At 58.2% G+C, this 27,595-nt stretch overlaps 2 protein-coding genes across 9 annotated transcripts in view; one reads left to right on the forward strand and one right to left on the reverse strand.

Annotated features, from left to right (window-relative positions):
* Positions 1-22,379, forward strand: part of ZNF710 (zinc finger protein 710) — a 68,806-nt gene extending 46,427 nt beyond the window's left edge. Inside the window, exons 1-5 of one of the 5 annotated variants that reach the window (XR_013160746.1) lie at positions 3,255-13,282; positions 15,931-16,122; positions 16,591-16,765; positions 19,981-20,684; positions 21,418-22,379. Coding sequence is in view for 3 of the 5 variants with exons in the window: in XM_077124199.1 (XP_076980314.1) it covers positions 11,603-13,282; positions 15,931-16,122; positions 16,591-16,765; positions 19,981-20,150 (2,217 nt within the window). In the remaining 2 variants the exon portion in view is untranslated. The other 4 variants (XR_013160747.1, XM_077124201.1, XM_077124199.1 and 1 more) reach the window with 4 other exon arrangements.
* Positions 22,380-23,341: 962 nt separating this feature from the next.
* IDH2 (isocitrate dehydrogenase (NADP(+)) 2) overlaps positions 23,342-27,595 on the reverse strand; it is a 32,955-nt gene continuing 28,701 nt past the window's right edge. For all 4 annotated transcript variants that reach the window (XM_077124203.1, XM_077124205.1, XM_077124202.1 and 1 more), the window contains exons 4-11: positions 27,023-27,183; positions 26,791-26,934; positions 26,058-26,194; positions 25,754-25,905; positions 24,275-24,387; positions 24,033-24,130; positions 23,851-23,943; positions 23,342-23,630 (exon numbers count right to left, since the gene is read on the reverse strand). In XM_077124203.1, the coding sequence (XP_076980318.1) occupies positions 23,543-23,630; positions 23,851-23,943; positions 24,033-24,130; positions 24,275-24,387; positions 25,754-25,905; positions 26,058-26,194; positions 26,791-26,934; positions 27,023-27,183 (986 nt within the window). In that variant the 3' untranslated portion in view covers positions 23,342-23,542. The remainder of the gene's footprint in view (positions 23,631-23,850; positions 23,944-24,032; positions 24,131-24,274; positions 24,388-25,753; positions 25,906-26,057; positions 26,195-26,790; positions 26,935-27,022; positions 27,184-27,595) is intronic.

A 27,595-nucleotide genomic window follows, 5' to 3' on the forward strand; every position in this document is an offset into this window, starting at 1 on the left:
GAGTGCCATGGGGCTGGGGGTGCTGAGTGAGGGGACTGGTGGTGTGCTGCCAGGCGGCCGGAGTGGACATCCTTCGAGGGCCTTGGCGAGGTGCTGGACTCGTTTGTCAGCGTGTAGGGCAGGAGCCATGGGGTTCCAAGCAGGTGGGGTGTCCTGGCTGAGGGGAGCACAGGCTTGTTTCCTGTCTCCCTCACTTGGCCCTAACTCTTTGAGCATCTGCGAGCAAGCAGCACCCACAGTACAGAACTTCTGAGAGCTCAGGATACCCCCCACGGCCCTCCACCTCACCCACCCCCAGCCCCCAGGCTTTGGTGGCAGTAGTCCTGGCTGAGGAACCCAAGGGTGGGACTGGAAAAGGTGGCGGGAAGGAAGCGGCCCTGGAGTCAGGAGGCTGGTCCCCGCACTGCTCTGTCTCACCAGCGGGAGGCCCGTGGCCCATGGCCTGTTGGCCTCAGATCCGAGGCGCCCGCCACTCCCTACGTCAGGTGGGAGCCGTCCAGCACTGCTCTGTCTCACCAGCGGAAGGCACGCAGCCTGTTGGCCTCAGCCCGAAGGTGCCCGCCACTCCCCACATCAGGCGGGAGCCGCCCAGCGCTTCTGGCACAGCTCTGCAGGTAGCTCAGCTTTTCCCACTCTGTGCTGTGAGCGGACACTGTGGGAAAAGCGGGCAGGCTCGTATCTGTAAGAAACCAGAGGCCCACCCAACACCCGAGGACACAGGCTGGCTGGTCAGCACGCCACCCTCCCAGACTCTCCTGCTGTCTCTGGATCCAGCCTTAGCTGTGCTGGGCTTGCCCAGAGCATGAGCTCCCTCCAGGAGGGCTCCCCTCCACCCCGCCCCGCCACCTCGACCCGACTGCCCCTCACCCATCCCCACCTGCTCCAGGGACCAGTGGCCCGAGGTTTGGTCATATCCCTGCTTCCATGATTCCAAGCGAGGAGCCTGTTCGGCCTAATTCACTTGGGGGTGGGGAGGGGCAGGCCGCTGCTCCCAGTGGGCCGGCGGGGGGGGGGGTTCACCCCACAGACGGCAGAAAGCCCAGGCCGCTGTACAGCGCTCCCCAGCACCTGCTAACTAATGTGCAGAATCAGAATCACTGGGGAACTCTCAGAGCCTACCCGTGTCGGGGGCCCACGCCCAGAGACTGTCACTGGCTGGGTGAGAGGCAGGCGTTGGCCTCACACTGACTGCCGGCTGCTGGTCCTGGGACTTGCAGAACCAAGAGAGGCTGCTCATCCGCATGAAGTGCCAGGGCTGGACCTGTCCTCCCACGACCAGCCTTGGGGCTCCAGTCTTGGGTTTCAGTGTCACTGTGGCCCCCCTGGCAGGGGTCACAGAGGTTGGAGCTCACTCAGGGCTACTCTGCAGTAGCCAGGCCCACCCCCGCCCACAGCTTGCAGACACAGAGGTGTGGCCCACAGGGTGGTCTGGGCCTACGCCTGGGAGATGGGGAGCTGCCAAGAGAAGGGGAGCTGGGGGGCCAAGAATGGCTTCCCAGAGAGGCAGTGGCTGCAGTAAATCCTTATGAGCCCCACCCGGTGGGAAGGGAGGGGGCGGGAACCAGCAGTGGGTGCAAAGGCAGGAAGGTGGGACGGAGGCTCGGGCAGATCCTGACCAGCCCCTGCTTCACCATCCTCTTACTGTGTGACCCTGGACCAGCCCCTTCCCCTCTCTGGGCCTTGGGTTACTTTTCTGGACACGGTGTGCGTTGGGGCCCAGCATGGGGTTTGTGCATTAGTGGCCCAGCCTCAGTGATCCCTGAAGGCGGGCTCAGCCAATGCCTCTAGAGAAAAGGGGAAGCTGAGGCAGAGACTCCTGTAAGGACACGCCTAGGCCCTGCACCCACTGGGCCTCTCGCCTGCTGCGTCGGGCCTTGTAGGCAGAAGTGAGACTGTGGCAAGGAGCCCTGAGGTTTGCACAAGTTCCCAGCTTTCGCTTCCTCTTCCTCTTCCTCTCTGGGTGTGGGCAGAGTCTGCCTTTAAGCCCCTGGGAGGATCCTGGGACAGTGGAGGAAGCAGAGGGAGGCTCTTTCTCGAGCCAAGTCCCAGGAGTGTGTCACAGCCCTGTGCATGCCTCGGACTTCCTTCCCTCCCCGGGCCCCATTTCCTGTCCCGTCCCACCCCAGCTTCAGCCTGTCCGGTCCCCAAGCCACTCCCCCCCTCCCCAAAAGGACAGCCAGTGATGGGTGCTGGAAAGGGAAGCCAGGACCGGGTCATGGGCTCACGTGCCAGGCCAAGGCAGGAGGCCCTCCGCCGGCCCACACGTGCCCCGAGCCCCCTCTCTGGGACCCCACCGCGCCCAGCCCTGGCTGAGCCCACTGGGCCAGCTCCTGGGGCTGTGACCCCTCCTTGTTCACCCCGTGTCCCCAAGAGCAAGCCCAGGGAGTGAGTGTGTTGGCTGAACCCAGCAGCCGAGACCCGGCCCCAGAGCCGCCTGGAGAGGCAAGGCGAGGAGGGAGGACACGGGGCAAGCTCTGTCTGCGCATCGGCCGGGCAGCCTTCCACCCTCAGTGGGGTCTGAGCACACATCCCTCGGGGGATGCGAGCGTCCGGGGCTCCAGGTCCCTCGTGTCCACCCTCACAGTGGCCCCTGCCCTCCTACCCCCATCCTCTGTGTCCCAGGGAACACTGGCTACCCTGAGCCCGCCAACTGCCGCCTGCGTCCTGCTCCCCGCCTCACAGGCAGGGGTGCAGGGTGGGATGAGAGGAGGGGCCGCGTGGAGGGGAGGTCCCGGGATGCCAGGCGGGAGGCCAAGGGTTAACTACCCTCGAGGCTCTAAGAAGGTGCCTGCACCCATTTTACAGGCCAGGAAACTGAGACCTTGGATCAGGTGACCTGCACAAGGTCATACAGGAAGTCACTCACTAATTCATTCATTTCACAAGCTTGTGTCAGTGTTTCCCAAAGCACCGAGGCCACTGGGGCAAGAAACAGAGCTGGAGGCATTTGAGCTCTGCAAGCCAGGTCCCCACTGCAGGCTCCCCACCCCGGGCTGGAGAAAGGCCCTGGGCTACCCTGTCACTTGGCACCGCCCCCTCCCTCCCCAATCTCTGCCTTTGTTTCTGGCCTCCACACACAGCCTCTCTCTCTCTCCCCTTCCCTCTCATTCAGGCTCCCCCTCTCTCCCCCTCTCTCCCCCTCTCTCCCCCTCTCTCCCCCTCCTTCCCTGTCACTTCATTCCTTCTCTCTCCCCCTCCCCCTCTCCCACCCCCACCCCCACCCCGTCTCCCTTCCCCTACTCCTGGCACAGGTCTGTGAACTGCAGTCAGGCAGCTACCCTGGTCTCTTGGCCTTCCCTGCCTCTAACAGTGACCGTCTCTGCACCCTAGGGACCAAGAGGTCCCTGCCAGGTCACCTCTCACAAGCGAGGTGGTGGGAGAGGTCCACACCCCGACGCTGGCCCCTTCCTCTTGGGCAGTGTGGAGAAGCCTAACCCTGGGAAGGGAGGTACCCCGTAGGCCCAGGGCAGGTGGCAGGGGGGCCTAAGGTGGCACCACGTGGCAGGTTCCCGTGCCAGGACGTAAAGGGGAAAAGTTGGTAGACTCGGGGGGGGCGGGGCAGTGGGCTGAGAAGATGACCAGAGGAGAGAAACAACCCGGGTGGCGTCCCCACCTCCCCACCACTTGCTTCTGGGGACCCCTCCCCTGTGCGGCAGAGGAACACGCGTGGGAGATGCAGGTAGCTCAGAGTCACCCCAGCTGCTTCCCCTCTGCTTCTGTCACAGCAGACAGAGCCCCTTCTCTGCACACATGTGCACACTCGCAACACGTGCTCACGCGCTGCCTGCCTGGCTGCCCGAACGTTTTCTGGGATGAGCAGGGTAGCAAGGCCAGGCGGCCCAGCCCCCTGTACCCCATTAAAGGTGTAGTCGCAGGGGCGATGGGGCTATGGGAGGCGCCAGAAGGCAGGGCCTGATGGCTGGAGGGCGTGGGGGGCAGGGGTGGCCCAGGAAGAAGAGCTGCCCAAGTATGCCGATTCTCCCGGTCCCAGGACGGGCTCTGGCTGTCCCCAGGGCCCCTCCCCTGGGTCTGCCTGGGTCTGGCTACAGCCCTGGACTGGCCAGACAGGAACAGGCCTGGGGCTTCACACCCCAGTTTGCCCAGCATTTAGTTCCTCCTGGCCTGGGAGCCCCTTGGCTCCTCACCACCCCAGGTGGGCAGGCAGCCCCTGGGAGCGGAGGGGCCCCAGCTCAGAGCTGTTTTCCCAGACCACACGGCCCCAAGAAGCGGAGGTGAAGAGGGGGGGCTGGACGGGGCCTGGCTCACACCCAGCTCTGCCCTCAGTGGACGGGGCAGTCCCGGGCACGGTCCTCGGCCTCTATTAGCCCCAGGTCCTTGGCTGCAAAACGGGGAGCACGCCACCCGCCACAGAGTGACCTTAGGATTGAATAGCTCCCCGGGGACCTGGTGAGCGCGCAGCGATCGGAGGCTGAAACTTTGGGCCTGTGTTTTGTCGGCACCTCTGTGCCTCCCCCTTGGGCACAAGCCCCCCATAAGCAGGGGCTCTGGCAGGTCCCTTGCACACCCAGGCACAGGCCTATGACGTGGAAGCACCTTCTCCCTTCCCCAGCTCCCGCCCGTTCCTGTAGGAAGATGACCTGGCCAGCGGTGTGCCCAGGAGGGGCTGGCTTTGCGGGTTGCTACCGAGGTGTGACCATTAGCCTGGGCCCCTCACTCTAACAAGGCCCAGCCTGGGCCGCAGACCACAGGAGTAGCAGAGGGGGCCACACGGGTCTGTCTTCGGCACCCGCAGGCCTGAGGCACCCGCAGGCCCGAGCGTTTGCATTCACCTCCGTGTAGAGCGGCATCCTGTGCTCTTGCACCTGCCGTTGCTGGTGCTGGGCCACCGCTCCCTCCGTGCCCCACCACCATCCCCGCTCCGTGCAGATGAGAAAACGGGACGCGGGACTCGCCCAAGGCTGCGCAGCTAGTAAGGCAGAGGCAAGACTGGAACTCAGGGCTGCCCGGGGACGAGCTCTGGGCACAGGCTCCGCGCCTCTAACCTTCAGTTCCTCCTCTTCTCTGCTTCTGCATTTGGGGAAAATGCTGAGCGCGATGTTTGTTCCAACCCATGGCAGACACAGAGCTGCTTTGCTGCCTGGAGGCAGTGGTGCTCCAGCAGGGGGGGCTGGCCTTGCAGGAAACCCGGGGCTGGGGGTGGGCCTGGCGGGTTTCCTCCGTGGACCAGAGGCCCTGTCCACCCCCTCGCTGCCACCAAGAAGGGGCCTGCCCAGAGCAGAGACTGAGCACGTGGTTGTTGCTTGAATGAGTGGATGCGCTCTTGGCTCCTGGAGCTTATTCTCGGACTTGCTGAAGCTGTTGCTGAATTGGGGGCCCCAGAGTGGCCCAGTCTCAGTACCTCGCAAACAGCAGGAGAGGCTTCCCCAGAGGTCTCGGCCCACAGAAGGCAGCGGTCCTTGATCTGTGTTTTATACTCACTGGGCCCCTTCACCTCTGCCAAGACCTCTGGGCTCTCCCAACCCTTCCACGGCTCTGTGGTTTTATACCATTTTTTAGACAGAGAAGCTGAGGCCAGAGATGACTTTTTTTTTTTCTAATTTTGATTACGGGAGTTTATATGAGCAGTTTACAGTTCAGGAGTCCGGCCTCATCGACATTCAGAGCTGACTTTGGAGCGGCTTTGCTGGCCGACTTGTAAAGGGCAGAGCTGGGGCTGGGCACCCAGCTGCCTGGGGAAGGGGGTGTGCAGAGGTTTTATTCTGTCTGATCCCCTCCATGAGCCCCCACTTTAAGCTTAACAGTTTAATCTTTAGTGCTGCTTCAAGGAGGCTGAATTCCTGCCTGGGTATTTTTAGCCAGCCTCAGGAAGGGGAAGCCCCCCTGGGCACGGGGGAGGGGACGGCTTCCTGAGGAAGGGCCCCAGCCAGGGCCTTGCTCTGGGGGTCTCACCCTGACCCGGGAGAAGCCGGTAGTGGCGGGGAGCCCTGGCAGGCCAGCAAGCGGGGGCACCCTGGGAGTGTCTCCCCCCCACTCCAGGAGTGCCGAGCAGTGGGACGGGGCCGAGGGAAGGTCAGGCAGCTGGGCGGTGGGGGCCTTGGAAGGACCCAGAACTGGTGGAACTTGAGGTGTGCCTGGGAAGCTGGAGGCAGGAGGCCCCCCAGGGTTGAGGAAAAGGTACCCTAGGTAGAGACCCCCCCCCCCCCCCCAGAGCAAAGGCAGGGAGCTCTGCAGGTACACGGTGCTGCTGACAGCAGGCACAGTGGCTTTTTTCAGCAGAAGCTGCTGGCTCAGTATTCTAGTTTGCTAGCTGCCAGAATGCAACACACCAGAGATGGATTGGCTTTTAATAAAAGGGGATTTATTTCATTAGTTCTTCAGAGGAAAGGCAGCTAACTTGCAACTGAGGTTCTTTCTTACATGGGAAGGCACAGGATGGTCTCTGCTGGCCTTCTCTCCAGCCCTCTGGTTTCCAAGAACTTTCCCTGGGGTGATTCCTTTCTGCATCTCCAAAGGCCTGGACTGATTTGCGAGTGCTGAGATGAGGTATGCTGAGCTGCTTGGGCTGTGCTACGTTGAGTCTCTCATTTAAGCACCAGCCAATTAAATCAAACATCATTCATTGCAGCAGGCACGCCTCCTAGCCGACTGCAGATGTAATCAGCAACAGATGAGGTTCGCATGCCATTGGCTCATGCACAGCAATTGAACTAGGCACCTTCACCTGGCCAAGTTGACCCCTGAACCTAACTACCACACTCAGAGACAGGCGAGAGCGCCAGCATTCATTTCCCACAGTCGTCTCCAGCATGCCAGGAGGCACCAAGGCCTCCTTTCAAATCACATCTGACACAGCATTCCAGTGTCTAAATCAGATAAAAGCTATATTTCTATCACATAATTATAGATATTTAAATGTACACCCTTGACTTTCGGGTCAAGATGGCAGTTTAACAACGTGCGCATTTTAGTTCGTCCTCCAGAACAACTACTAAATAACCAGAAACAGTACAGAACAGCTCCTGGGGCCACGTCAGTGACCAGACACACAGCATATCCCAGTTTGGACCAGCTGGACCAGCCTTGAGCACCCCCCAGAACCGTGAGTTCCCAAAACTGTGGCGGCCGGCGCCCCTCCCCGACAGGCCGCTTCCCAGAGGGGAAAGGAAAGGACTTTACCAGCAGCAGGGACTGGGTACAATCAAACGCCAATTGTGGAACTAATTAACAAATTCTGACTACTAAAAATAGGCCCCCAGCTTAGGTGAACCTGATCAAAGCGGAGGTTGCTCATTTTTGCCCTGGCGCCAAGGGGACAGGACTGACAGTAAAAAGGGGGAAAAAAGAAAGAAACAGAGGTTTTTGTGGCTGTGTATCTACAAAGGCTTGACTGCCTCTGGATACAGTGGCAGGACTTTTCAGGCTGCAACTTCCCCAGGCATAGGCAGAAGTGAGCTCTTTTGGGGGCTTGTCTGGAGCCTGTGACTTCCCCAGGGGAGGGGTGAAGCTCCACCCAGGTGGAATCCCTCCATCAAGGAATTCAGGCACCAGGGCTTGGTAATTTGAAGCCATTAAAACCGGCCTACAACCTCTTCTCCATCTCCACCACGCCCCCAGCAGGGAGACTCTGCCAAAGTTAAAGGTACCGCATCATCTTATGCTGGTGGGACCTGCAGTTAGACAAGTTCCACATACTGGGCAGGATAAGAAAAACAGAGTCCAGAGACTTCACAGGAAAGTCTTTCAACCTGCTGGATCTCACCCTCAGGGAAAACCGACACAGGTGACTCTTTCCTCCTGATAGGAGGCCAGTTTGGTCTGGGAAAATCTGGCTGGGGTCTATAATATCTAAGTAGACCCTCCTAAGTGTGTGGGGGGAAAGGCACCACACAAGCATGGCAAGAAACAAGAAAACAAGAACTGAAAATTCTCCTCTGTTAAACAAAACTTAAGCTAAAGGTCCAGATAAAGCTGAACAGAATGTCAAAGAACAGATAGACAACAAATTCATCCAGCAAGAAAACTCTAGATAAAAGAAGTGAAAGCAATCTCCAGAATAAACTAATTAAGGTAATTAAATGCCTAGAGGCCAGCAAAAAATAACAAATCACACTAGGAAAATTGAAGATATGGCCCAATCAAAGGAACAAACCAACAATTCAAATGACATACAGGAGCTGAAACAATTAATTCAGAATATACGGACATGGAAAACCTCACCAAAAACGAAATCAATGAATTGAGGGAGGATATAAAGAAGGCAAGGAAAGAACAAAAAGAAGAAACTGAAAGTCTGAAAAAACAAATCACAGAACTTATGGGAATGAAAGACACAGTAGAAGAGATGAAAAAAAATAATGGAAACCTACAATGGTAGATTTCGAGAGACAGAACATAGGATTTCTGAACTGGAGGACGGAACATCTGAAATCCGACAAGAAACAGAAACTATAGGGAAAAAAATGGAAAAATATGAGCAGGGACTCAGGGAATTGAAAGACAATATTGAAGTGCATGAATATATGTGTTGTGGGTGTCCCAGAAGAAGAGAAGGGAAAAGGAGGAGAAAAACTAATGGAGGAAATTATCACTGAAAATTTCTCAACTCTTATGAAAGACTTAAAATTACAGATCCAAGAAGTTCAGCGTACCCCAAAGAGAATAGATCCAAATACTCATACTCCAAGACATTTAATAATCAGAATGTCAGAGGACAAAGAGAAAGAGAGGATCTTGAAAGCAGTGAGAGAGCAATCCATCACATACAAGGGAAGCCCAATAAGACTATGCGCAGATCTCTCAGCAGAAACCATGGAGGCGAGAAGACAGTGGGATAATATATTTAAATTATTAAAAGAGAAAAACTGCCAACCAAGAATTCTATATCCAGCAAAATTGTCCTTCAAAAATGAGGGAGAAATTAAAACATTTTCAGACAAAAAATCACTGAGAGAATTTGTGACCAAGAGACCAGCTCTGCAAGAAATACTAAAGGGAACACTAGAGACAGATACGAAGGCAGAAGAGAGAGGTGTGGAGAAGAGTGTAGAAAGGAAGACTATGAGTAAAGGTAAAAAGAAGGAAAATTAGATATGACATATAAAATCCAGAAGGCAAAATAGTAGAAGAAAATACTACCCATGCAGTAATAATACTGAATGTTAATGGATTAAACTCTCCAATCAAAAGATATAGTCTGGCAGAATGGATTAAAAAACAGGACCCATCTATATGCTGTCTCTACTCAAAGGACACGAGGCCAAGGACACAAACATTTACACACCAATGTTTATAGCAGCATTGTTAACAATTGCCAAGAGTTGGAGGCAGCCAAAGTGTCCATCAACAGACAGTTGGCTAAACAAACTGTGACATTTACATAAGATGGAATGTTATGCAGCTGTAAGACAGAATAAAGTTATGAAGTATGTAACAACATGGATGGACCTTAAGGACATTATGCTGAGTGTGATTAGCCAGAAACAGGGGGACAGGTGCTGTGTGGTCTCACTGATATGAACTGACATTAGTGAATAAACTTGGAATAGTTCCTTGGTAACGGGGACCATCAGGAGATGGAAATGGGGTAAGATGTTGGGTAGTTGGAGCTGAAGGGATGCAGATTGTGCAACAGGACTGAATATAAAAACTCAGAAATGGACAGCACAATATTACCTAACTGTAACACAGTTATGTTAAAACACTGAGTGAAGCTGCATGTATGGATGGTAGAGGGAGGAGGGTTGGGGCATAAATGAAATCACAAAGAAAGACAGACGATAAAGATTGAGATGGTGTAATCTAGGAGTGCCTGGAGTGTATGATGATGGTGACTAGATGTACAAATTTAAAGAATGTTTTTGTATGAGGAGGAACAAAGGAATGTCATTACTGCAGTGTGCTGAAAATAGATGATACTTAATATTTTAAAATTTCAGCTAATGTGTGAGACTGGAGCGAAAAATGTTTATTTGGTACAAATCTGTACTTTGATTAGTGCATCTCCTAATATAACCTGTGTGGATAGTTGATTGAGCACCTTAAGTACATGGAACTTTGTATAGGACATGAGATTTTGTTGGTTTGTCCAGGTGGTACCCTGATGAATCCCAGAGTGATTTGATCAGTGAGCGGAAAAGTGTTTGCGAAGTCCCCTTCAGGGAATGGTGAGAACGGGGGAAAACTCAACTTCCCCAAGTTGAATTCTTGGTGTTCTCACAAGCAGTGTGGACAACCAAAGCTATAGGCTGAGCCCCCAGTCTTGGGGTTTGTTCATGTGAAACTTGACCCTGCGGGGGATAGGTCAAGCCTACTTGAAATTAAGCCTGGGAGTCACCCCCAAGAGAGCCTCTTTTGTTGCTCAGGTGTGGCCTCTCTCTCCAGCCAACACAGCAGGCAGACTCACCGCCTTCACGCTGTCTACGTGGGACATGACTACCAGGGGTGTGGATCTTCCTGGCAACATGGGACAGAAATCCCGGAGTGAGCTGAGATTCAGCATCAAGGGATTGAAAAAAACTCTAGAATGAGCTGAGACCCAGCATCAGGGGATTGGGAGAGCCTTCTTAACCGGGAGGGGGAGGAGTGGGGTGAGACAGGGTGTTGATGGCTGAGAGGTTCCGGGCAGAGCCGAGAGGTTATCCTGGAGGAGGTTCTTGTGCATTGAGTGGATGTCACCTTGTTGTCCGGGATGTTGTCCGGTGGCCGTATTTCTTGATGATGATTGTGTGGTGGTGTGGCTTTCACGGTGTGACTGTGTGATTGTGGGGGCCTTGTGTCTGATGCTCCTTTTGTCTCCCTTGTCGGCAGATGAGGGGAACATGTGGGATGGAGATGAATGATGGGGGAACAAATGTTGAGATGGATTTGGTTTGAAGTGCTGGTGATTGATGGGAGGGATCAGTGAGGGGTGTGGCATGTAAAATTTTTTTTTTTCTTTTTCGGTTATATTTTTCTGTTGTCTTTTTGTTTCTTTTTCTGAATTGATGCTAGTGTTCTGGGAGATGGTTGTGATGATGAGTGTGCAGCTATGTGATGATATTGTGAATTGCTGAGTGTATGTGTTGGGAATGTTTGTGTTTCTTGTAATTTTTTTAATTAATAAAAAATTTTAAAAAATAAAAAATAAAAAAATAAATATCACCCTTAGCTAATCAAGAAGAACAGTAACCTCTTGTGATAGACGGAGGTATTTAGCATCAGGGCTGATGGGTGGCAGCCTCTGTCTGAGATCAGCCTTGGCACCTAATTTATATTTGTGCATTACTCGTTTTTGCCCATTTAAAAAAAAAAATCCTCATTTATATGGCCAAGGCAAGCCGTTACAGATTGTGACAGTTGTTTAACACTTCACAGTATAGTCTCAAGGTCTGGGCAAGATTAATTACCCTGGCAGCAAAGCCAGTGGGGCTATCTGATGTATTAGAACACGGTACATGTTACATTTGAGTAGGTGGGTTATTAAAGACCTGTTTTAACAACAGCAGAATTTTTGTTTGTTGCACTTTTAATTGAATTTCTGAGGAACCCCTGAAGGGTCTGAGGAACCCAGTTTGAGAACCATGGAAGTCGGGTCTCCCTGTTTGACAGATGGAAGGGCTGAGGCCAGTGAGAGGGGTGGGGCTTCCTGAGATCCCCCAGGGAGATGGTCAGAGACACAGAGGGTGTTGCTGCCCCTCATAATGAGAAGTGCGTGCTAGTCCCCGGGGCCGGAGCAGGGAGAAGCAGGGCCAGACCCACTGCGAATGAGCCATGCCTCTGTCCGGGCCACGTGTGTGCCGCTGTGTGTCTGTCCGTGCAGCATTCAGCCAGCAGGACTAACATGCCGCTCTCCTCCCGCAGCGATGCCCTCCTAGCCAGCCGCCACGGGATGGAGGGCTTCATGGACTCAGGGACACAGACGGACGCCGTGGTGGTGCTGTCGCTGGCGCAGGCCGCCGTGCTGGGCCTGGTCTCGGAGAATGAGCTCTTCGGGGCCACCATCAGCGCCGAGGCCTTCTACCCGGACCTGGGGCCCGAGTTGTCCCGGGCAGCCCCGGGGGAGACCGGGCCCCCTGTCCCCGACGGCTACCCGCTGGCCTGCCACGGGCGGGCCCTGGAGGAGCCGGCCGAGGAGGAGGTGCTGGAGGTGGAGGCGGCCCTGGAGAAGCACACCCGGAGGAAGACGCGGCCCCCCGTGCGCCTGGTGCCCAAGGTCAAGTACGAGAAGGAGGAGGAGGAGCAGGAGGTGTACGAGGTGTCCCTGCCCGGCGACGACAGGGGGGCAGGCCCGGCCGAGGCCCCCTGCGACGTGGCCAGCGCCAGCTGCGAGACCCTGGTACAGAGCAGCGCCGTCAAGATGATCGACCTCAGCGCCTTCAGCCGCAAGCCGCGGCCGCTCCGGCACCTGCCCCGCACCCCACGGCCGGAGCTGGACATGGCCCCCTTCGACCCCCGCTTCCCCGACACGGCCCGGGACGGTTACCCGGAGCCCGGCCTGGCGCTGCCCGGGCCCGAGGCCGTGCCTCCCGAGTGTGGTTTTGAGCCGCCCCGCCTGGCCGCACTGGGCGACCCCGAGGCCCCCACAATGGGGTCCCCGGAGCCAGTGAAGCCCGAGCAGGGCTTCGTGTGGCAGGAAGCGGGCGAGTTCGAGGCCGACGCGGCCGGCCCCACAGCGGAGCGCCACAAGAAGGCCCAGCTGGACCGGCTGGACATCAACGTGCAGATTGACGACTCCTACCTGGTGGAGGCGGGCGGCGCACAGAAGCGCTGGCAGTGCCGCATGTGCGACAAGTCCTACACGTCCAAGTACAACCTGGTGACGCACATCCTGGGCCACAACGGCATCAAGCCGCACGCGTGCCCGCACTGCAGCAAGCTCTTCAAGCAGCCCAGCCACCTGCAGACGCACCTGCTGACGCACCAGGGAACGCGGCCCCACAAGTGCCAGGTGTGCCACAAGGCCTTCACGCAGACCAGCCACCTCAAGCGCCACATGCTGCTGCACTCCGAGGTCAAGCCCTACAGCTGCCACTTCTGCGGCCGTGGCTTCGCCTACCCCAGCGAGCTCAAGGCCCACGAGGTGAAGCACGAGAGCGGCCGCTGCCACGTGTGCGTCGAGTGCGGCCTGGACTTCTCCACCCTGACGCAGCTCAAGCGCCACCTGGCCTCCCACCAGGGCCCCACCCTCTACCAGTGCCTGGAGTGCGACAAGTCCTTCCACTACCGCAGCCAGCTGCAGAACCACATGCTCAAGCACCAGAACGTGCGGCCCTTCGTGTGCACTGAGTGCGGCATGGAGTTCAGCCAGATCCACCACCTCAAGCAGCACGCGCTCACCCACAAGGTAAGGCCGCCCGGGGCGCACGGCGCAGGGGCCGGGACGCTGCCTGGCTCCCTCCCCTCCCCAGGCGCCTGGGTGGACATTTCTTCCTTTTCTAGTGGCCTGTTTCTTTGGATGCGTATAGAAAACCCTAATTGGAATTCGTTTTTAAAGTAGCAATATCCTATTTATAAGAGGAAAGAAAAGTTTGAATCAGATGTTCAGAGCACTCCTTGAAGGAACCAAGGAACCCAGTTTGAGAATCACTAAATAGCCCATTCTCCCTCTCTTATAGAGGGAGACCGAGGCCAGGGAGAGGTCAGGATGCCCCAGGGACCTCTGGACAGGATGGTGGGAAGCACAGAGGTCTCCTTTCCCACCTCCTGATTGCAGAATTATATCATACCAGTGATTTCACAGATATCACCCTTTAGGGAGAGGCTAAGTATGTTTGCTTTGAATGGGAATAGATGTAAGGGGAAATACCTGTTATGGAAAAGTATACATAGTTCTGGAACGTGGCGAGAGTGGTCTGCAGGGACGGAAGATTGAACACTCCGTCTGGTCCAGTCTGCCTGGGACCGGTGCTGGCCGCCCTGGCCCACGGTCCTCGTCCTGCCTCCAGCCCACACACCCCCTCCCAGGGACCCCGTGGGCCACAGGACAGTGAGGTCACTCAGGTGCCACAGACCCCACGTCTGGCACTTGTCCTGCATCGTGGTTTCCACCCCAAATCCAACCAGTTTCATCCTTTGAGGCTGAACATGTGCGGATCTCGTGCTGTCCCTGGGGGCGGCCTTAGTGGTATTCCAGGCCAAACGCGTGGCCTTGACTCTCGGTGGACACTGCAGTGAGTGGTGAAGCCGCAGCCCACCGGCCAAGGAGCCCGCCTTCCCTGCCCCTGGGAGCGTCCTCTGCCGGAGCAGGGATGAGTCCTACGGTTCACCGCAGGCGGCTCCTCTGGCCAATTGGTCGTAGCTGCCCAGAGTGAAATGTGCAGCGGGATCTGAAACGGAACCTGGGCTCCGAGACGAAACCTTATGCTGGATTATTCGTGCGTGTCTACAGGGGATGGAGTGGAGGCAGTGGGGCGATGGCTACATGTTTACCGTCTTTCTCTACCACTAGGGGAAGTAAAAGTCCCCCACAAGCCCACAGTGTTAAAAAGAGAAATATGACTGTCAGGAAAAGCTGCATTCTTTTTTATTAGCGGAGGCTAGTGAGATTGGAAACGTCCTGTCATCAGCTTGAATCTGCAGAGTGCACCAGGTCTGGCAGTCTCCCGGAGGGCAGGGCCCCCTGGTGGCCGCGAGCGCCTGCCGGGCATCAGGCTGGCCCGCCAGGCAGCAGACACAGGGACCATTAAATCATAGCACACACTTGGTGCCAAACCAGAGGTTGCGGCTGTGGCTGCAGACACGTGTCCGTCCCGTTGGATTTCTGCTTAGTTACGCACCCGACACAGAGAGACCAGCTCCGATTTAGACACTCTCACCCACAGACAGCAGTCAGGACCTAGCTGCACACAGCCTCCTGCCCTCCTCGGGGGGTCATCTCCAGACCCCAGAGAAGCTGCTGACCGCCCAAACCCGAGGGCTTTCACATGGAGGTGTGTCTTCTCAGTGCTGCGTTTCCCAAACTACGTCAGTGATAACATCACCTGGGGCCCCTGTGCAAGAATAAAAATTCCTGGGCCCCATCCCAGACCCCAGGGAGGTACAATCTCCAGGGAGGGGCCAGGGAAGCTGTTATTCAACAAGAGCAACAGGTGATTCTTATCACCAGGGAAGCTTGGGAAACCTTTCGGGGGGTTGAAGAGTCTTCAAATGCTATGCAGTCCAGAGTGTTTGGCATTTTTCCTGGGGTCTCCGTAGCTTTAACCATATCTTCAAAGCAGTCTGTGAACCCAAAGACCCCCAAGAGACAGCACTGAGCAAAAAAACATATGCAAAAATGATGAAACAGTGTCCACCACCAGGCCAAGGCTATGTCTTCTTCACAGGGCCCTGGTGCCTAGAGTGGTACCTGGCTTTTGGCAGGTGCCTGGAAATAAGTGAGTGAATAAATGGATAGAGAGATGAATGAATTAACGATTAAATGAATGGATAGGTGTGTGATTGAATGAATGGATGGATGAATTAATGAGTGTGAGTAGGGTAGGTGAATGAATGGGTGAGTGAATTAATGAGTGAGTGGGTGAATGAGTGGATGGATGGATGGATGGATGAATTAATGAGTGAGTGAATGGAGGGATGGATGGATGGGTGGATGAATTAATGAGTGAGTGAATGGAGGGATGGATGGATGAGTGGATGAATGACTGGATGGATGAATTAATGAGTGAGTGAATGGAGGGATGGATGGATGAGTGGATGAATGAATGGATGGATGAATGGATAAATGAGTGAATGAATGGATGGATGGATGAATGGGTGAATGAGTGAATAAGCACCCACTTGCCCCAGAAGTCTGGTCCAGACCTTTGCACGTGTGGGTGGGAACAGGAAGGTCCAGCGTGTTTCTCCCGATGGCTGGGAGGCCTCTCAGAGACCCGAGTGCTGCCCCAACGTCCTCCCCGTGGTTTTGAACCCTCGATACCCGTTGGAGTGCCCAGTAGCCCAGGAAGGGTTTCTGGGCCCACGAGTGGCCTTCACTAGCGCCTGCCTCCACAGGGCGTGAAGGAGTTCAAGTGCGAGGTGTGCGGCCGGGAGTTCACCCTGCAGGCCAACATGAAGCGGCACATGCTGATCCACACCAGCGTCCGGCCCTACCAGTGCCACATCTGCTTCAAGACCTTCGTGCAGAAGCAGACCCTCAAGACCCACATGATTGTGCACTCGCCTGTCAAGCCTTTCAAATGCAAGGTACCCGCCCCCGGCCAGCGCTTATGGCCGGTGGGCCTGCAGCAGCCGAGAGCTGGCCTGGCCAGGGTGTGCAATGGGAGCCCTGGTCGGGGCAAACTTGGCCTGGGCCGTGGAGGCTGGGGCGTGTGGGCAAGGGGGAGGTTCAGATCCCAGGGGCTGCTGAAGGTGTGCTTCTCGAAAGCTGGGGGGGGGGGGGGGGGGGGGGGCAGTGGTCATGACAGTCACCGAGCATGCTTCGGAGACCCAGGCCCTGGGTTCTCGTACCTCCAACTCCAGGCAGGGGGGTGCAGGGGGGTGCAGCCCCACAGGAACAGTGGCCAGCAAAGGACGACTTGCTTCGCTGCCTCTTGGGCCTCGGGGGTCCCAGATGGAGGTTCATAGCAAGTGGAGTTCTGGCCAAGCCGTGGAGTTGGGAGGGGGCCAGGGCGGGCTCCGCACCCAGGTGAAGGCGCCTGGCCCATGTTGCAGGTTTGCGGAAAGTCCTTCAACCGCATGTACAACCTGCTGGGCCACATGCACCTGCACGCGGGCAGCAAGCCCTTCAAGTGCCCCTACTGCTCCAGCAAGTTCAACCTCAAGGGCAACCTGAGCCGCCACATGAAGGTCAAGCATGGGGTCATGGACATCGGCCTGGACAGCCAAGGTGGGTGGACCAGGCGCGGCCGACATGGTGGGGCACCCTCGGGAGCCCCCCGTCCAGGACTGGGGTTGGGGAGGCTTTCCAAGGCGGAGGCCTCCTCGGGAGCGGCCTCTGGTCTGGAGAGGGAGGGCCCAGAGGACCATCATGCTCATAATGATGGGACCTTTACGTGCGCTTCAGACGACGGAAGTGGGCTCCTATGAGGTTATCATAAAAACAACTAACATTTTTTATTGAGTGCTGCGTGCCAGGCATCCGATAGCTCATGTGATCGACATGAGGTTGGTTTTGTTGTTGCCCCCATTTTACAGATGCAGAAGCTGAAGGTCAGAGAGGTTAACTCACGTGAGATCACAACACACAGGAAGTGACAGACATATCTCAGTAATGTGAGATAACATTTAAAACAAGTGGATGGGAAAGAAAGTACCAAAAAAGGAAAAGGGCATCTGGAAAGATGCACCAGAGGAGGTCAGTTGGACATGAGAAGTGAGCGCTGAGCTTCCCAGCAGCCAGGGCAAAGAGAGTAGCACAATGGGTCACACTGTCCTCAGCATCTGTCAAAAAGAATGTAACGCATACCCACCCAGGAGAGGGCAGGGAGTACTACCAGTGAAATCTGGGAGGTTCCCAAGGAGCCTACGACCTCAGCAGGTGGTAGAAGTTTCGGGGGGCTGTTAGTTATAACATCCTAAGTGTTAAGTGACAGCGCTCCCCTCGACTCTGGTCAGTAGTGAAAGCACTTCTTTTTGGCCACAGCCTGAGCAAACTGCTAGTCTCTCTCGCCTCACTGGGGGAGGGGGTACTTTGGAGAATCTACAGGGTGGAGACAGCTGAATGTACTTCAGGACGGATCCCTGTAACCATCTGGGGATGGCTGACATTCTGGTGTCCTTCTGAACAAACTGGCTGGGAGCATGCCTCGGCAGCAACCCAGGGAGTTGACTTGCATAAGGGATTATCTGTTGGAAGCCTACCTGTTGGGGACGTCTGCAGTGACCTGGCCTCGGTTTTGGAGCAGCTGACCAGTGAACAGCCTGGGTTTCCTGGCAGAAAGAGGTGCCCTCGGCTTTTTTTTCCCCCCTGGTCTGGGAGAGTGAAACCGTGCAGGCTGCACATCCATGCTCTCCGGAGCCCCCTCCTACTCAAACTGTGGTAGAAGAACCAACAACATCAGCATCATGTGGCTTGTTAGAAATGCAGAGTCTCATCCCCATGCCATCTGAATTTGCATTTCAAAAAGATCCCAGGTGATTTGCATGCACAGAAAAGTTTAAGGCGCTCTGAACTCCACCAGTGGTTCCCAGAATCAGTGGGCGTCAGATTCACCTGGAGGGCTTGTTGAAGGAGTGCTGGGGTGGCACCCGAGGAATCTGCATTCCTAACAAGTCCCCAGGCGTCTGGACCTCCAGCTTGGCTGCACACTGGAATCGCCTGGGAGTCGGCCCACCCCAGGGGGTCCACTGGAACTGATCTGAGGGTGGAGTCTGGGGTCAGGACCTTTTTAAACACCTTAAACGATTCCAACGTGCAGCAGAGTTTGGGCCACATCCCCTGGTCCCCCTGCCATGTAGCTGCCCCGCCGGAAGGGCCAGCAGCAGAGCTTGTCCTTCGGGAAATAACTGGAGCCATCGAGAATGTCTCCGCACACCGTGCGCTCTCTCCATGTGAGGTCAGTATGGGGGACAGGGGTCACAGGTGCGCTTTCTTCCAGCCGCCCTGGCCAAAAGGAGTGGCAGGGATCGGTGCTGGGGCTCTGGGGCCCTGGCCCGCTTGACCTTCTCCTTTCTCCTGGTCCAGGCCAAGGTGACACACATTCCCAATGGAGCTGCCCGGTAAACTGGGGGCTTCTAATTTGGGGAGGTGGATCACGCCCTTGTTAAAAACAAACAAACGATACAGAGGGTTCCCTGGAGCCAGCTGGAGGGGTCTGACAGAGGTATAGAGATAAACAGGGTGGGGCGGGGACAGAGCTCCAGATGTGGACATTTCTTTGGATACTTGAGCTCATTTTTATGATCAACTGCATGATATGAGAGTGGGGGGAAGAAACCATCTGGGGTCTATAAGGGAGGGCTCTCTGCCCTTGTTTAATAAAGTCAGGAGGACTGGGGGATGGGGGTAGCTTGCTTCTGGTACAAGTAGCAGCACCCTCTTCAGACAGGCTCCCCGTGCCCACAGCAGCAGCTGTGACCTCCTCACAGTCACCAGGGCAGTGTGCTCCCCTCCATCACGGGGAGAGGGGTGCCTGCCCCCCCGGGCTGAGGCCAGTGGGAGTCCCTCACAACCCCTAGCAGGCCTTACCTTGTGGCTCATCCCCTGGAATTTTGGACTGCACAGCGGGGGTCGTTGCTCCTGGCATCTAGTGGGTGGAGGTCAGGAGCGCTGCCAGGCACCCTACGGCACCCAGGCTATCAAAGGAGTGCCTGGCCCGAGATGTGAGGCAGTGCCGAGGCTGAGAAGCCCGGCCTTGCCAGGGCCACCCGGGGGCTGGGGGCTCTTTTCACTCAGCAGATGGGGGCCAGCCAGCAACCCGGTACCCCCACCATGCCTCGGCACCCCTTCTCTCCTTCACCCCAGGCTCCCCTGTGGAATTACGGGTTTTGTTTTACCTCACGCACCTTTGTTAGCCTGCCCTGGGTTTTTCTTTGTTCTGGGCAAGTGAGGCCCGACGGCTACTGAGCAGCCCTGACTTCCAGCCCCAATCGTGGCAGGGGCTCAGAGAAGCCTTTCCCAAGTGGTTAAAAGCAACAGCTCTGGGACCCACAGACTCAGGTCAAAATGCATCTGTTAGGTGACCTTTGGCGAGCTGACCTCTGAACTTTGGCCTCTCATGGTGCTAAATGGGGTTGTTGTGAGAATTCCATGCAATGTGCACAGGGTGCCGGGCATGCAGTAGGTGCTGTGTGTTACAGAGACGGGGCACAGTGCAGTGGGCTTTTCAGGGGGCCTGAAAAAGTGAGTGGGGCTTAGGGACTCGGGGGGCAAACGGAAGCATACCCCAAAGAGGACTTGAAGGCCAGACCTGGAGCTCCCCACACATGGCTTTGGTGTTGGGGGTCCAGTGATCCGTTGGAGAAGATATGGGGGCCCTGGGGCAGCCCAGGCAGGGAAGGCTGCTGAGAACCTTCTGGAAGCGATGCCTGAGAAGTCCCTGTGTAGAGGGCCCAGCTCCTCCCACGATGCGGCCCTGGCCTAACTGTGGCCGTCTCTTGCAGACCCCATGATGGAGCTGACGGGCACCGACCCATCCGAGCTGGACAGCCAGCAGGAGATGGAGGACTTCGAGGAGAATGCCTTCGCCTACGCAGGCGTGGAGGGTGGCGCCGAGGCCAGCGTCCTCGCGGAGCAGGCCATGAAGGAGATGGCCTACTACAACGTGCTATAGGCCGCAGCCCTGGCGCCGAGCAGGGCGGGAGAGTCCCCAGGACCGCGGGCCCACCCCTGCCGCCCAGACCAAGCTACTGCCCCACTGACCCCCTCCCGTGCACCACGGGGGGCTCCTAAACCCCACAGAGACTGTTCTACCGGTCCCAGCTGCCAGAGGGGCTTGGGCCCCAGGCATTCTGGCGAAGGAAGGAGAGGAGGCAGCCCAGGTGTGCGGCTCCTGGGCCTGCTGCTGTGGCGGGCAGGTGGGAGGGCCCATGGGCATCAGGCTCCTGGGATTCCGCCCTTCAGGCTGCCCCTGGGCCATTCCTGAGCCCCACCCCATGCTGGAGGAAGAGATCCCTTGAGCCATGCCTTGTTTCTCTTCTTGACCAACTGCTGCCTCCAGCTGTGACCTCCCATGCTGGCCAGCGCTGCCCACCCCCCACCACCCCCACCCTGGCCCAAGCTCCCTGCTGCCCACACCATGTCGATGGACAGTCTGCAAGGCGGCCCTGCCTTCTACCTCTGGTGCCTCCCACGCCCCTCCAGCCAGGTGTGCATGCAGCCCAGCCTGGGCCTTCCGGAAGGCAGTGCAGCCCTGTCCCCTGGTGGCACCCTCTCCAGCCAACAACCCCCAGGAGACCCAGGTCCCACAGCCTTGTTTGGAAGGCATAGTATTCAAGCAGGGGTCCCTGAAGTGGATTTCAACGCGTTATCCATTTCTGTCCAAAGCTGGGAGGTGCCGGGCAGGCCCAGGGGACACCGTGGGGGCAGGAGGGGCTGTCCTTGGGGTAGGCCCAGGGCCACCCGTTTGGGGAGGGGCTCAAGTATTTTCCTATTGACAAGTACCCTTTTCCAGGAGGGACAGCCAGCAGCCGGTAGGCTCCCAGGAAGAGCAACATATTTAAAAAGGAAAATGACCATATAGTTTTTTTTTTTTTTTTTTTAGCAAATGGGGGTATTTTGAAGGTAATTTATTTTATTATTTTTTTTTTTTGCACTCTGTATTCCCTACTATCTTTTTTGATGGAGATGCATTTTCTTTTTCCAAATGTACGCTTTCTCACGTGTGCATGCTTTTTGCCTCCCCAACCCGGAGCAGCCTGGCCAGCAGGGCTTGGGCTCAGTGGGCTCTTGCTCTGGTCTGGGGATGCAGCTGCTGCCAGAAAGCCTCAGGAGATGGGGGGGCAAGCGAAGGCAGGGAGCTGGGCAGGCCCCCTACCCCCTGCTCGGCCAGTGGCTCACCCCTCTTTGCCAGCTCTCACCCCCCTTTGTTCCCACCCCAGCTCCTGCCTCTGGACCCGAAGACTGCAGGCCGGGGGCAGTGAGGTGGCAAATTCAGGAACTCCAGGACACCTGGCCCCCACTCGCCTCCTGAGGCCTCAGTGGAGAGGGACAGACAGGGCCCTCCCCACAGACACGGAAGGAGGCGAAGCCCCAGGCTCAGCCCAGAAACCACGAGGGGAAAGCGGCCAGGGGAGAAAGCAACACGCAGCTGCCCCCAGTCTGCGCCCTACAGCGGAGGCCGGGCCGGGCCCGGGGTGAACGGGAGGGCCTCGGACCAGCAGCCAGGTGCCCCTTCCCTCTCTGAGCTCACGCTAAGCAGCAAGAGTTGCTGAGGGACAGGGCCGGGGGCGTGCGGGAGCCTCTTACCCAGTGGGCACCAGGTGTCCCCTGACCTCAGGTGGCAGTGATCCCCCATCACTGTAGAAGACATTTTCTCCTGCTGAGCAGAAGGCAGCATCCCTGCAAACTACCTCTTCCCACAACGTCTTTATCCCCTGGTACCAAAAAGCACCCTGTACCTCCCTCCTCCCCCTCCCCCACTCCTTCTCCTCCCCCATCCCCTCCTCCTCCTCCTCCCCCGCTTTCCTACCCATGCGGTGGCCTCGGGAACTGAGGGGGGGGCCTGGCCCCCAGGGAGGGGGCTCCCCCCGGCCCCCCGCCAGGGCCTATACTTGAACAGCCCTAACCCTGCCCTGTGCCTTGGACCTGGGCAAAGCGGAAGAGAAGGAAACAGCACAACTCACGGCTCGAGGTGGGGGGCTCTCAAGGCTCCTGCCCTGCCCCTCCCCAGCCTCTAGGGTGGCGGGGAAACTCCTGGACGAATTTCCATTCTAACTTATTTTGACGTGTATACAGACAAACTTTAGAAATTCCACTTGTGCAAAGCCCTACTGTGTTTTTATGTTCCTGTTTAAGAGAGAAGTTTACTTAGCAATAATTATAAATAAATGAATATTCTTTAGCAAGGTGACTGCCAGTGCGTCCATCCCCCGCCTAGTGCCTGCCCCTGAAGAGCGCTGTCCCCAGCAAGCCTTCCCAGGCCCCCCACACCCAGGCATCGCTCCCCAGGCCCAGTGGGTGGTGGGGGTAGGGTGAGGGCCCCCTGCATGGCACGAGGACCTGCAGAGCTCTAGAGAGGAGCATGTGCCAAGGTTCTGGGGTTCACACATGGCAGAGGAGGCCGCTCCCCCTCACCCACCCCGGTGCATGAGGCCAGTGCCAGGCTGCATGCTGGGGAGCTGCCAACCCTCTCTGCAGAGGGGCAGGACGCCATGGCCTTTTTCCCAGGAGCCCTGCGATGGGATGGGACAACAGCGGAGCAGGGCTGCTCCCACGACCCTGTCCACCCAGGCAAGTGTCAACAGCAGTGTTCCCAGCTACTGGGTTTCACGAGCAGAGAGAGCTGAGCCCCCTGCAACCTGGGGAAGGGATGGAGGGTGGTCAGGTCTTTACTTTGAGTCAGCTTGCACAAGCCTTCCCCAGGGCGTTTGCACACCAAAAAGGAGAATATAATCCCTGTGGAAAGGACAGTCCTTTAAACTTTAAATGGGATATTTTTAGCCTTTTAGGTAATTTAAACCATATTTTTGCAGTTCTGCCTCCGGATGGTGAGAAGGGACCCAAGTTCGGGAGCCAGTGGGCTCAGCCCCCCGCGGACCGTGTGCGCGCCCCCGGCCTGGCACGGGGAGAGGAGGGCAGAGGGGGGCGGGCGCTGCTTAGTGCAGAGAAGTGGGCAATAAAGGGGTCTGGAGGTGGGCAGAAGGTTCAAGCCCACAACGAAAGAAGCAAAGGAGCAGGCTATGGGGGACCGACAGTCTCCAACGAGACACAGGGCCTGGGGCAGGCGACAGGGTTCCCGGGGCTCCCTCCCTGCGCCCGCCCCGCGCCCCCGCCCCCACCCCCACCCACAAACACAGCCGACAGTTTCGTGAGGAGCTTTTTAGTAGCTAAATATGGCATCATGTGTTCCAAGGGCAAAATATAAATTACAGTAGGGGCAACACCCCGGCTGGCTGAGGTAAGGCACCGCCCCCCCCCCCCCCCCCCCGCGGCACCATGGGGGGAAAGATGTGCTTCTAGAAACATCCTGCTCATAAAAAACGTCCCCCGGGGGCCGCCGCGGGCCTACTGCCTGCCCAGCGCCTTGTCCAGGTGGCTCTTGATGGCGTCCAGGAAGTCCTCGGTGTTGAGGAAGTGCTCGTTCAGCCTCACGCTGCAGGACAGCGCGGATCGTGGGCGCCCAGCGGGCGACCCCCGGGGCCCCCCGCCCCAACCCCGCAGGCCCCGCCCCCACCTCACGGGAACGGTCTGCTCCACCCCTGCCTGCCGCTGAGGGATCTGGGTCTCCCCACCCACCCCGGAGCACCTCCGGGACCCGCCTCCCCCTCCCCTCTGCCTCCCCCTCCCCCCGCCCCCCGCCACGGGTCACGCACTTGCTGAGGCCGTGGATGCAGCCGGCCAGGTCCTTGGTCATGGCTCCGCTCTCCACCGTCTCCACGCACACCTTCTCCAGGGCCTGCGCGAACCTGCGGGGACACCGGGTCTGCCGTCAGCCCCAGGCCCCCGGCCCCAGGCCCGGCCCACCCCGCACGGCCCAGCTGCCCGATCCACTCACCTGATGAGCTCCTGGTTCCCGTCCAGCTTCCCTCGGTGCTCCAGGCCACGCGTCCAGGCAAAGATGCTGGCGATGGGGTTGGTGCTGGTGGGCCGGCCCTGGGGAGTGTGGCCAGGGGGGTCAAGGGCCACCTGGACACAGCTGCCCGCCCTATACTGAAAGCCCCACATCCTCCTCCCAGCCCTCAGGAGTTCCTGGTCCCTGGGGGCAGGCACTGGGCTCCAGCCTTGCTCCCCACTCACCTTCTGGTGCTCCCGGTAGTGGCGGGTGACTGTCCCATGAGCAGCCTCCGCCTCGATGGTCTTCCCATCGGGGCAGACCAGCACAGAGGTCATCAGGCCCAGAGAGCCAAAGCCTGCAGGGCAGAAGGACCCTGCTGTCCTGGGAGCCCCCCACGGCCCCTCACCTGGCTGCAGCTGTGTCAGCCCCCTCCACCCCAGCCCCTCTCTAACTGGGAGGCAGAGGCTGCTCCAGGCCTGTCCCCCTCCGCATGGGTCCCCAGCGCCCAGCACAGGCCGGGGCACTGGAGGCGGCTACTGTCAGCGCTCTACGTCTGTGCCCCCTCTGGGCGCCCGAGCCGAGGCCTCCCGGGGCCCACACGGCCAGCGCGCCCAGCATGCCAGGGCTGCCCACTGGCCTGGCTGCCCCCAGCAGAAAGCACCCGGCCTGCTGCTGCGACCTCACAGCAGTCGCCCTAGCTGCCGCTCTTTTAAGCCCCTTGACTGTAATGGTTTTGTGATTTCCGAAATTTCCCAAAGTTAGAGGTCATTTTCTTCCCCTAAGAAAAACACTGGGGTGGGGGTCAAGGGACAACTCCAGCGACCTTTCCTATTGTCAAGGGTGCCTGGTCAGCAGCAGAACCCCATCGCGCCAAAGCGAGGGCGTGGATGCCCAAGAAAGAGCAAGTGGCCATTTCCACCCGGAAGTCATCTAAGAAGCTTTGCTGGGGGAAGGGGCCGCTCCGTCTGCACTGGGCCTTCGGATCGCCAGCCTGCCAGGCAGAGGTTCACTCGGCGCTTTTCCCTGCTCTGCTCTGCCTCTTCCACCCCACGGAATGTTTTATGGAAAGCCAGAGGCTTTCCATGGCGGGGCAGGACCCTCTGCTTCTCATCACAACCCATCCCGGGCTTCACTCATAGCAGGGCCTCTGCCTCGTCCCCTGCACGCGCCTGTGCGTTACCCTTTCATCGTTCCCAAGTCCTCCCGCGCTCCCGCTCTCACTTCCCTGCTCTTGTCCTCCACAGTGCTCTCATATGCCCTCGCCCACATTTTTTGCTGCAAAGCCATAAATCTTTCGGGACACCCTGGGGCCTGGGGTTGCCATCCTCCCTGATTTCCTCATACAGCCATAAGGTTCGCTGTGCAAAACACCGTCTCTCTGTAGTTTAAAGGGCGCTCAGTTCGTGTAGGTCCCATGTTCCTACCGAGTCTCTCCCACATCTCTAGTCCCGATCCTAGAGCCCAAAGTGCTGTTCCTTGGCCCCTTCACAGGCCAGACCCTTGGGACCCAATACCAGAACCTTCGGGCCTGGGGTTCCTGTGTCCCCCCTGCTCTGCAGCGGCCACCTTGGTGGTACCCCAAGCCCAGTGGGGCCCTCCCGACCAGCCGCCCCTGCTGTCCCTGGGGCCCTGCGCCAAGTGGCAGACCCAGCATGCGGCTGCGCCGGGGAAGTTTTCCTCTACAAGGTCCTGGGAGTCCCCCCACCCGTCCCTCCGCTTACCCTGGGCCAGGATGTCGGACTGCACGTCCCCGTCGTAGTTCTTGCAGGCCCACACAAAGCCCCCTGCGGACTTGAGGACCTGAGCCACCATGTCGTCGATGAGCCGGTGTTCGTACCAGATCTTATTCTTGTCGAACTCGGTCTTATAGTGCCTGGGAGTGAGAGGGCCTGTGGTGGGCAAGGGGCGGCGGGCCGGCCTTCCTTCCGGGCCCAGAGCTGAGCCAAACGCGCAGGGGCAGGGGCAGGGGCCAGGGCGGGCCAGGAGTGTGCACGGCGGGGCTGCCCGGGACTGGGAGCCGGTTACTTGTCAAAGATCTCCTGGAAGATGTCCTTGAAGCGCCCATCGTAGGCTTTCAGGATGGTGTTTTTGGTGCTCATGTAGAGCGGCCACTTCTTCTGGATGGCGTACTGGAAGCAGCTGTGCGCGAAGCCCGAGATGGACTGCAGGGAGAGGGCGCGCGGCGTGGGCCCCGGGCCTGGAGCTGCAGCACGCGTCACCAGCCCTGCATGGGCCCCTCTCAGGCCTTCCGTGTTGCTACATGTGGAAGGCCACGTCCCCCTCCCCAGCTCTGTCCACCTGTCTCCAGGGATGACCCCACTTATGGCCCACAGCCCCGCCTTCCCCGGGCCTCGGTGACGGCCCAGAGGTGGCCACGGGACCCAAGCCAGGTCTTTGGCTGGGCCTGTGAGGAAAGATACAGAGACGCTCTTTGCCGATGGGACAGCCAGCTGGCAGAGGACGAGGCTGAAGCCACTGCTGCCCATTCCGCCTTCACACAGCCTGAGAATGAGGCCAACGCGGAGAGCCGGGGAAGCAGGAGGGGCGGGGACACTGAGGCAGCCCGCTGAAGCCAAGAGCCCCGAGAGACGCTGTGCCGAGGCCCTGACGGCGCATCCAAACAGCGGACAAGGACGTGTCTGGTGAAGTGGGAGTCTGACTGCCCGCTGCCACCCCAGGCCCCCTGCGGCCCGAGACCCCGGGGGAGGAACGGCCAGGCCCGCCCCACCCCGCCCAGCCGGGCGCCCAGGGCGCTGACCTCGTCGGTGTTGTACATGCCCATGCCCACGCCGCCGCCAGGGAAGTTGTACACCTCCCACTCCCTGGCACTGCTGCCATCCTTCGGGGTGAACACCATCTTGAACGTGCCCGCCCGGTCGGCCACGAAGTCCGTGGCCTTGTACTGCGGGGAGGAGGGGAAGAGAGGCAGGCTCGGGCCGGGGGCTGCGGACAGGGGTCCCAGGCCAGGGCCTGCCCCCCGCGGGACCGACCTGGTCGCCATGGGCATGCCGGCCAATGGTGATGGGCTTGGTCCAGCCGGGGACGAGGCGGGGGATGTTTCTGCAGAGGATGGGTTCCCGGAAGACGGTGCCCCCGAGAATGTTCCGGATGGTTCCGTTGGGACTCTTCCACATCTTCTTCAGCTTGAACTCTGTGGGGACAGAGGCGAAGTGGGCACCCCGTGGCCCTACCCACTTCCAGCCAGACCTGAACCCGCGCGAGAGTGCAGAGGCGCTAAAGCCCCTCCTGGGGAGGCAGCAGGGTCTGAGGTGTAGGCACGTAAATATGTGGGCTTAGGAGTCGGCCCTGCCACCCTCGCCGGGAGCCCCACACAGTGGCTCACCCGCAGCTGTAAAAGGAAACAACCGATAAGATGCCTGGTCTACTGGTCTCCGTGGGGCTTTGATGAGCAAACGTGTCGGGTGCCCCGTGGAGGTGTCCCATGGGCCGCCCTCCTCCCCACGGCCACACCTGGTCCAGCCCAGCCCGAGGGGAGAGGACAGCACAGGCCTCGCTCCAGAGCTCAGGCACAACAGGCGCTGGGACAGCAGAGGGCCCAGGGG

This window comes from Tamandua tetradactyla, chromosome 12, assembly GCF_023851605.1.
Source record: "Tamandua tetradactyla isolate mTamTet1 chromosome 12, mTamTet1.pri, whole genome shotgun sequence".
Classification (NCBI taxonomy): domain Eukaryota; kingdom Metazoa; phylum Chordata; class Mammalia; order Pilosa; family Myrmecophagidae; genus Tamandua; species Tamandua tetradactyla.